At 41.5% G+C, this 10484-nt stretch overlaps 1 protein-coding gene across 1 annotated transcript; it reads left to right on the forward strand.

Moving 5' to 3' along the window:
* Positions 1-1876: 1876 nt before the first annotated feature.
* LOC139418125 (aquaporin-11-like) lies at positions 1877-9347 on the forward strand. Its single transcript, XM_071167336.1, has 3 exons — positions 1877-2591; positions 2894-3010; positions 3808-9347. Exons 1-3 carry the CDS (start codon positions 1997-1999, stop codon positions 3912-3914), a joined length of 819 nt encoding a protein of 272 aa, XP_071023437.1. The 5' UTR covers positions 1877-1996; the 3' UTR covers positions 3915-9347.
* The last annotated feature ends 1137 nt before the right edge of the window (positions 9348-10484 follow it).

Here is a 10484-nt window from a genome sequence, read left to right on the forward strand (position 1 = left end):
TAATCACTCAGCACTACTAAAGTCACTGATGCACAGAGCAGACTGGATTTTCTTGAGGTAATGGATTGTCCTGATAGCACGGCGGAGGAACGAAGCACTTTAATAGTCTCCAGTTGGCTAAATGCCCAGAGGCCACTATGTCCTCGATCAAACCGTAACACACAAAACACAATTTTAACTCTTGCCATATATTTTGTGCGTTTTCCACAGTTGCATCCTGTCAGAGCTAATAGTGGTGGATTCCACACCATGAATTGCTCCACAGGGTGGTTGAGGCACTGTCTTTTTCACAGTGTGTCTGACTGGAACATAACAGTTGCTTGCTCACAGCTCAGCCTGATACAGTGACAGCAGAACATCAAGTCCCTCACCGATGCTTCTCTCCTTTGTGTACTAGACTTCTTGGTCAATGATGTTCATGACGTTCTTCTGAAAGTGAGGAATCATTTGTGAAGGAGAGTGTATTCTGGGAGATTGTGTGTGTCATATCGCGCACACACTGAACTAATCTGAAACACTTGAACTTGTTGTAAAAGCCTTCATAGCGCTGTAGTAAAACCTAATAACGAACTAAAACTATGAATGACAACATGAATTAATCATAAACACTGTCACGACACAAACATATCAGGTAGGCATGTTTGCAGGTCTGATCTGCCAGTATTGACTTAGCTAGCCTACAGTATACTTATTTACTCAGTGTTTGCTAACTGTTTGCTAATCCACACAGCATCACATGATACAGTTTGGGCAGTCAATAGTGTTACACAACTAACACCACTGCCTTTATTAGGCCCTGACAAAATACCTAGGAATGAATGGTGTATTTCATCCAGTATGGGGCAAATCCTAGCTTCCACTTACAGATTGAATAGAGCCCTAAATTAAAATGTATTGCATATTGCAGTATAGAAATGTAAAGGTAATTTTATGATCTGATTGGTCAAAAGATCAATTATTGAAAAAAAGATCAGAATTGGGCCGCTGTTTAAACGCAGCATGTGTCTCAAATTGGCATCAATGCATGACTAAGTTCAATTTTGTCTTAAATGGAATTTAGAATTTGCCTCTTTATCAGTAGATTTTATCAAGAATACATTAGCAGGGCCAACTATCTTTAGTTAGTGAGGGGAAGGAATGAGAAACTTCATAGTTCTTCATACTTAAAACAAGAGGGGTCACTCTTGTTCAAGCAACATACCCAGCTCATATGAAACCGAAAAGTTAAAGTAGCTTGTAAAGGATACATTGTATTCTTTACAGAATAGGAATGTATTTATTTTCTGGACGTTGAATGGCTATGTGTAGCTGTTACATATTATCTGATAGCAAGTAAGCTATCATTATACTTTTGCAACTCTGGAACATAGTAATTTGAAAAGACAACAAAAAACGAAACATTGGGTAATACAACAACCGTATAGCCTAAGGAATGTATAAGTTATTTTCTTCAAGAATCAATTTATTTAACTAGGCAAGTCAGTTAAGAACAAATTCCTATTTACAATGACGGCCTATGAACAGTGGGTTAACTGCCTTGTTCAGGGGAAGAACGACAGATTTGAACCTTGACAGCTCGGGGATTCGATCTAGCAACTTTTCGGTTAATGGCCAAGCGTTCTAACCACAAAGCTACCTGCCACCCCAATATCAATGGGTATATCATTAATTGAAATTCCATTGAACAGCAGAAAATATCCCAGTCTGTGCCTTTAATGATGTGCTAAAAAAGCCACTGGAATGGATACAGCCTAATAAATAAATCATAGTTGAATTGTGATATGTGGCATGGCTACTTTAATTGTGTGTGTAGTGCGCCCTCTGCTGTTCTTCCGGACACAAATAGTGAAAGCAACTTCCGTTTGTCAAACTAGTCATTCGGCTCGCGGCGGAGGACTTTGATACATGTTGTCACTGACTACACAGAGAGGTGCATTAAACTACCCAAATGTACGGTTGTTGAGAGAAGCGGAAAAATAAAAACAATTCTGCGAGAATGACAGACTTGGGGATTTCACTGGCACTATTGGCCACAACAGTACTTCTCTGCGAGGCGACGCGCATACTGATCTCGCGCCTCTTCTCTGGCAAGGATTATGCGATTTACCTAGTGGAAATTGTCTCGACCTACCAGCTCTGTGCATGTACGCACGAACTCAAAGTCCTGGGCGAAGTTGGCAGAATCGAACCGCATATAGCACTCACACTGACTTTCATAATCACGGTGGTCCACGTAATAACTTTTCACGGGGCGTTCGCCAACCCAAATGGTGCTATCGAGAACGTTTACCGCAAGAATATCACAGGGAAAACTGCGGTGGCGCGCATAACTTGTATGTTTATAGGTGGGAAAGCAGCGCAGCTCCTCGTGCCCCACATTTGGTCCTTGGGTCTATCCGACCACCACCTCACGCACAAAAGGTTCGGATTTAAATGCTTCAGTCCCATCAGTGGGTCCCTGTTGGAGGCCGCTGGTGTGGAGCTGGCTTGCACTTTCGCTGTCCAAGCCGCAGTCCTCCACATTCATAAACTAGACGAGAGATTCCACGCCCCTGTCATCGCTGCTGTCATTACGTCACTGGTTTACTCAGGTTTGTCGAGTTGATTTTCATTATGATCATCGCCACACTGTTTAATAACTCAAAAGTATAATAGCCTTGTTATGCTTGTGCCCTCATGTAATCTATACTTCAATTAAACTAATTTAATTTGTTTGCAATTACTAGACTTGGGACTGGAATAGAAATGGAGACTTGGATTGTGTGTTAGTGTGCAAGCAGAGAAGGGGGGCATGGGTGTATGTATGTATTTACACTAACCTATATGAATAGGAGAGGAACTATCCTACTGAGAAGTCAATTAACTTTCACCCTTTGCTCCCCCCCAATCTCAGGGGGTCATATTTCAGGGGCTGTTTTCAACCCAATCATGGCCTTCTCCGTCCAGTTCCCCTGCAGTGGACACACCTTCCTGGAATATGCTTTTGTCTACTGGCTAGGACCAGTCACAGGTAAAGTACTTGTGCTATTTTTCCTACCAGCTGTAAAGGAAATGGTAGCCTGGACAATCAGACTGACAGCAGCACTCACACTTCGTCATACATGAAGTGAAACAGAATGTGAGTTGTCGTGATATCGTTTCCACTAGAATAGAGAAATGGTAGCCTGGTCCCAGAACGGTTTGTGCTGTACAGACAATCTTTGTATTTTACCAGGTAAGTTGACTGAGAACACATTCTCATTTACAGCAACGACCTGGGGAATAGTTACGGGGGAGGGGGGGGGTGAATGATCCAATTGGAAGCCTGTGATGATTAGGTGGCCATGATGGTATGAGGGCCAGATTGGGAATTTAGCCAAGACACAGTGGTGAATACACTTTCTCTTACAATAAGTGCCATGGGCTCTTTAGTGACCACAGTGAGTCAGGACGGACACCAGTTTAACATCCCATCCGAAAGACCGCATCCTACACAGGGCAATGTCCCCAATCACTTCCCAGGGGCATTGGGATATGTTTTTAGACCAGAGGAAAGAGGGCCTCCAACACCACTTCCAGCAGCATCTAGTCTCCCATCCAGGGACCAACCCTGCTTAGCTTCAGGGTGGGATGATGCTGGCTCGTATGCTGCTAGTTCAAAGCCTATGGTCATTTGCATGGCAATTAGGGACCAGGCTAGAAAAATGGGTTATTGTGTAAGACAATTGAGTTTCACCCTGCCCTAGGGTTTGGGACAGGGCTGGACTACAGAGGAAAAACTTGCTCCCAAGTGTACCCTGTATAATCTCTATCTATCTATATTCACAGGCATGGCAATGTGCATCCTGCTCTTTGACAAAATCATCCCACTCCTATCTGGGAAAAGCACAATGGGCGTGAGCATCCCTGTTGTCCAGAAGAAGAAGATACAGTAACACATGAGATTGTAGCTTTAGCCCTCTGAGTAGGCTCCTTTATATATGATGGTGCCAGGGCGGCCATTAGTATTTGATTATTATGGTCACCTTAACATGACTAGGTCTAAGGGCATCCACACATACTAAGTCTTAACTTTGTGGTCACTGATCACAGCACAAGTTCAATTTATGCTGCCCTAAAAAAGGGCCATAATAATCAGCTGTTGATCAGTAAAACATTTTTACTTAAATTGAAGATTTGATGAAAAATGTGCTGAGAAAAGGCTCCCTGGACTTTGTCATTATGCAATATTTTAGTTATTAGTGCAGGGTTACCTCTAATGGCATAACATGTTCCTGTATGAACCTATCAAACTGTCATGACCTCATGAATTGAAATTAACCTTATATGCATACAGTGCATTCAGAAAGTATTCAGACCCCTTGACTTTTTCCATTGTTACGCTAGCCTTTTTCTAAAATGTATTAAAATTGTTTTTCCCACCCCTCAATCTAAACACAACACCCCATAATGACAAATCAAAAACAGGTATTGACATTTTTGCAAATTTATAAAAATAGGGAAATATGACATTTACATAAGTATTCAGACCCTTTACTCAGTACTTTGTTGAAGCACCTTTAGCAGCGATTACAGCCTTGAGTCTTCTTGGATATAACGTTACAAGCTTGGCACACCTGTAATTGGGGAGTTTCTTCCATTCTTATCTGCAGATCCTCTCAAGTTGTGTCAGGTTGGATGGGGAGTGTTGCGGCACAGCTATTTTCAGGTCTCCAGAGATGTTCGATCAGGTTCAAGTCCGGGCTGCTCAATGACGTCCAGAGACTTGTTCCAAATCCACTCCTACGTTGTCTTGGCTGTGTGCGTAGAGTCATTGTCCTGTTGGAATGTGAACCTTCGTCCCAGTCTGACGTCCTGAGCGCTTTGGAGCAGGTTTTCATCAAGGATCTTTATACTTTGCTCCGTTCATCTTTCCCGCGATCCTGACTCGTCTCCCAGTCCCTGTCTGAAAAACATCCCCACTGCATGATGCTGTGTCATGGAAATTCCTGTATACTGAGAGAGATTTGGACAATTATTCAAACAATCAATCTTTAAACATTGATTCATTATTGCAATAATGAAGCTGGTCGACAGCACACTGAAGTGTGTGTTGCATAGCGCTTAACCTTCCAGAGGAATCCTGGTTCTTATATAGCCGACACTAAAATGCTTAGTCATGGCTGGTTCCACCCCTCCCATGCAGATCAGGAAACTCAGACACGTTGGGTTCATCTTGTGATTATCTGCACCTGGTGCCGTTTTAACCTACAACCCAGCTTCGTTTCTAATCATCCTTGTATTTGGGCAACTATGAGGGATTTTGTTCTACTCCTCCAGGCTCTCTCTGTTACACCCTCCACATCTTGTCTATGGAATGCAGTCTTTATGTTTTATCACCAAGTCAACGGTCATCTCAAGCTCTCTCTAGTTACCATACGCTTATATTACCTGCAGGGAGCTAGAGTGTAGACCATACAAACATATAATTAGAACAGAAATGTCCCACACTTTCAAATATATAATTGTTAAATATCAAACAAATCATGTAAACATGTAATTTTTCACAGCTACCACCACGCTTCACCGTAGGGATGGTGCCTGGTTTCCACCAGACGCAATGCCTGGCATTCAGGCCAAAAAGTTCAATATCGGTTTCTTCAGACCAGAGTGTCCTTTAGGTGCCTTTTGGCAAACTCCAAGCGGGCTGTCATATGCCTTTTACTAAGGAGTGGTTTCCATCTGGCCACTACCATAAAAAGGCCTGATTGGTGGTGTGCTGCAGAGATGGGAGAACCTTCCAGGAGGACAACCATCTCCACCGAGGAACTCTGGAGCTCTGTCAGAGTGATCATCGGGTTCTTGGTCACCTCCCTGTCCAAGGCCCTTCTCCCCCGATTGTGCAGTTTGGCCCGGCGGCCAGCTCTAGAAAGAGTCTTGGTGGTTCCAAACTTCTTCCATTTAATAATGGAGGCCACTGTGTTCTTGGGGACCCTTCAATGTTTTGTTAGTGTTCCCCAGGTCTGTGACTCGACACAATCCTGTCTCGGAACTCTATGGAGAACTCCATCGACCTCATGGCTTGGTTTTTGCTCTGACATGCACTGTCAACTGCGGGACCTTATATAGACAGGCGTGTGGCTTTCCATTTTAATTCACCACAGGTGGACTCCAAGTTGTAGTAATATCAAGGATGATCAATGGAAACAGGGTGCACCTGAGCTCAATTTTAAGTCTCATAGCTTTGTCATTGTGTGTAGATTGGAGTACATTTTTATTTAATCCATTTTAGATTAAGGCTGTAATGAAACCAAATGTATAAAAAGTGAAGGGGTCTGAATACTTTCCAAATGCACTGTACCATGTTGTTGCTTATACCCTGGATGACTACACCAGTACAACATACTCGATGAGCAGAATGAAAAGACATGTCCCTAAGGGAGAGGCTATACAGACACGCTGGTGCCCAAATTGATGACTTTTGTCTCGCAGCAAGAGCAGTGGCGACAAACATTTGGTTCAGTCGGAAACCTGGTCTCAGACTAGATGTATAGTACATGAAAATCCAAGACACTCAGTATGATAAGTAACAAGACAAATGGCAAAAACAAAAAGTACGGTAGTTATATCGCAAATGTCTACCGACCCAAAGGCTGAGTTTGAATCAGACAAATTTTAGCTAATTAGCAACTAACTGATTTACTACTTTTCATGTTAGGTTAAAGAGTTAGTGAACCCTTCCCCTAACTCCTGAACTTAGCCACCTAGCTATAATTAGTTTCATACATTTTGCAAATTTATCACATACAGTATGTTTTAGCAAATTATTAACTTAAGAATTGAAATTCGTAACATATACGAAATTGGTAATGGGCATTCACAAACATAACATATACTAAAATGCAGTGTCTCAGCTTTACATACAGAATAATAAGACATTCTCTGACCACAGCTCAGCAGCAGCTAGTCATCCTGAGCCCTTCAGCTAGTTAGCTAGTTTAATGATTGTGGCTAGTAACTTAAGCTAGAATTTGAAACTTGTCTGACTAAGTTAGGACTTGGGCGTTTTCAGAAGAATCCAGTTAAATCGGATTAATAGTTTAATAAAAACATTTGAACGTTAAACGTTCACTACAATAAAAATTTGCTTTAGTGTAGCCAATCAGGCCAGGGTGACTGCTATCTAGTGAGCAGTGTAGGTAGACTGTTTCACGGTAACATCCAGATGGTTACGAAGTTAATTCTCATGTAGGCTGCCATCCTCCTCAAAATAAAATCAAGTGTGAGGAAACAAATTGGAGATCGTGACCAAAACAAGTTATTTCTCCCTCGTCCATTGACAAAACAGCACATTTGTTTACAAAGGCTTATCAGGACGACTGACTGAACCAAACCCATGTCTCTACACTCGACTCTCAGCTGCGTGACATACAGTGCAATGCAAAAGAATTCACCCCCTTGTTTCCTATTTTGTTGCATTACGACCTGTAATTTAAATGGATTTTTATTTGGATTTCATGTAATGGACATACACAAAAACAGTCCAAATTGGCGAAGTGAAAACATTTACTTGTTTCAAAAATGCCTAAAAAAAATAAACAAAAGTGGTGCATGCATATGTATTCACCCCCTTTGATATGAAGCCCCTAAATAAGATCTGGTGCAACCAATTACCTTCAGAAGTCACATAATTAAATAAAGTCCACCTGTGTGCAATCTAAGTGTCACATGATCTCAGTATACACACGTTCTGAAAAGCCCCAGAGTCTGCAACACCACTAAACAAGGGGCACCACCAAGCAGGCAGCACCATGAACAACAAGGAGCTCTCCAAACAGGTCAGGGACAAAGTTGTGGAGAAGTACAGATCAGGGTTGGGTTATAAAAAAATATTCTAAAACATCTCACAGAGCACCATTGAATTCATTATTAAAAAATGGAAAGAAAATGGCACCACAACAAACCTGCCAATAGAGGGCCTCCCACCAAAACTCACAGACCAGGCAAGGAGGGCATTAATCAGAGGCAACAAGAGAGACCAAAGAGAACCCTGAAGGAGCTGCAAAGCTCCACAGCGGAGATTGGAATATCTGTCCCTAGGAGCACTTTAGCTGGGAAGAGTGGCAAGAAAAAAAGCCTTTGGGGCAGTGACTCAAGTTCACGCTCAAGTTCTGTTAGTCTTACTTGTTTGTTTCACAATAAATAATAAAAAAGGCATGTGTAAATCAAATGATACAAACATACAACAAATAAATCTTAATTCCAGATTGTAATGCAACAAAATAGGAAAAATGGCCGGGGTGGGGTGAATACTTTCACAAGGTACTGTACCATCCATTTGGGCATTAGGCCTCTCCCTAATGCCGTCAGTCATTGTGACATACCTCAGTAGAAATAAATTCTGCATCACAAATGGAGCCAGGCGTTTGCAGCCCCTCAAGTTTAATATGAACTTTGTTCCAAACGATGGAGTACCTTAATCTTTGCATGTGTGCTGGTTTTTCACCAAGATTCAACTGTCCCATTTTAGTGGAGTCATGGTACCATTCCAGGTATAAATGTCTCTAAAATCAAGGGTTGATGATGATTAGACATTTAAGGGGTAATATGTTCATGTCAAACAATGCATTATAACTGCAAAGGTCAGTTTGCTCTTTGGCAGAAAGAGAGCAAACTCAAAATGTTTAGGCAGACCCGGGCATTACCTTACTGCAGTTACATAACAGTGAGTCTTTGAAATGGCATCCTATTCCCTATATATAGTGCACTACTTTTGACCACAGCCCTATAAGCCCTGGTCAAAAGTAGTGCACCACACACACACACGTGAATAGGGTGCAGTTTAGACAGTCACAGAAAACAAAACAAAAATTCCTCTACTCAATCACTACTCCACTTCTATACATGTTGATTGTAGAATGAATTCTACAATGCTGTTTGGCCAGCAGTACCTCAGTAGCTTCTCAGGCCAAATAAGAGTATTCCATTTGTTAAATGATGCATGGAGATTGTTTTGTTCTTTAAGAGAGCCGTCTTGCTCTGTGGTGATTGTGCTACATAATTCAAAAATACACTTTTTTTTTTTAAAAGGACATGAGGTTTAGGGCGGCATTTAAATTTGCATCTTTGTATTTCTCGATATGTCTAGATTTTTATCCTAGTAGTCGGTCTACGAGCTGCCTCTATTTTCAGTGTTCTGCTACAACTCAGATGGGCAAATGATACATCAAATCTTACATAACTACCTACAAGCTGAAATGTATTTTATGTGACAAAGACATTGTTTTTGCTTTAGCTGAACAGCAGCTTGTTTAGTTAAAGAATTGCTAAAAAAAAAAAAAAGGGGGAAAAAAGTTTGTTCAAAATAAAATGTTAAAGATTTAAACAAATCTGATATGGGGATTATCTCAGAATACACCATCACAATATTACCACATATCCCAAAGCCCCAACAGCCATAAGGAGTAATGCTAAAGGAAATTGCTTAAAATTATATTGGGCATTTTCACCACTAGAAAACGGCTTGTATAACCATGTTATCGTATAAATTAGTATTTTAATCTCTGGGGAAGGTGGTAAACTGGGTGGAGTGTCCGTCCAGTACAGTTGGCTTTAGAGATTCAATCTCCATAATTGATCATTACAAACGAAATAAACAGTCAACACCCCACAACTTCCTTTACTGTAGAACTTGTTAGCTCAGAATCTGATCCTGAAGATGACAAAAGTATTTTAAGTGAACTCACTTTTGAAGTGTGAATTTAAAACAGTTTAAATTGTTAGCTGGTTGTTCAGCAGCCTCCACATTATCCTGCATTTTTTAGAACTAGTGGAAACCGATATCCGTTAGCAGTACATTCCAAAGCAGGATCAAAAAAACACATTGGGATCCAGTACCCTAATGCAATTTTTCATTAAGTAATTCTAAATTTTTTAATTCAACAATGCCTTCCCTCTGATTAAAATGCACACTGTGCAGAAAGTCTAGAGAAGTCTATTTCTCTTCTGATGGAGAAGGAAGAAATCAAAAGAGCAAAGAGGGCTGGGATGGTGTTTGGGTGCTGAGCGGCCACTGTATTTGAGCATAAATCCTCTCCCTCTGAATCCATTCTTTCTCTGCGTGTCAGTAGTCAGTCAAACCCCCCCCCACACACACAAAGCTGCCTCTTTCTTTCAACTGTGGGGGGGGGGGTGTAGAGTGGCTGGGCAGTGTGGGCACCAACCCATCCGGAAGAGAAGCAGTCCTACAGAAATCCACACCATGCCACTGAACCAGGGTGCCAGTTGGCAAACAAAGTATTTTCAACAAACAAATGTTGTTAAGGCTCTAGAGCTGGTCTGTGGCAGCCAACTGAACATCCCACCAGCATCTCAAATCCTTATCCTGCAATTGATCACTTGTTACACGCAGGTTGATAAGATTTACAAGTTGCTGTTTGGAAGTCTGTGCTCATTTCGGATGACAGATTATTTTCGACTACCCATTCATCCACTCTCGCACTCACACACACACACACACACACACA

This window comes from Oncorhynchus clarkii, chromosome 10 (genome assembly GCF_045791955.1).
Source record: "Oncorhynchus clarkii lewisi isolate Uvic-CL-2024 chromosome 10, UVic_Ocla_1.0, whole genome shotgun sequence".
Lineage (NCBI taxonomy): Eukaryota > Metazoa > Chordata > Actinopteri > Salmoniformes > Salmonidae > Oncorhynchus > Oncorhynchus clarkii.

Excerpts from the sequence above, each read along its gene's own strand:
- LOC139418125 (XM_071167336.1), top strand. The coding sequence starts at position 1,997 with ATGACAGACTTGGGGATTTCACTGGCACTATTGGCCACAACAGTACTT. Across the intron at positions 2,592-2,893 it reads TACGTCACTGGTTTACTCAG|GGGGTCATATTTCAGGGGCT; the intron begins GTTTGTCGAGTT and ends CCCCAATCTCAG. Across the intron at positions 3,011-3,807 it reads CTGGCTAGGACCAGTCACAG|GCATGGCAATGTGCATCCTG; the intron begins GTAAAGTACTTG and ends CTATATTCACAG.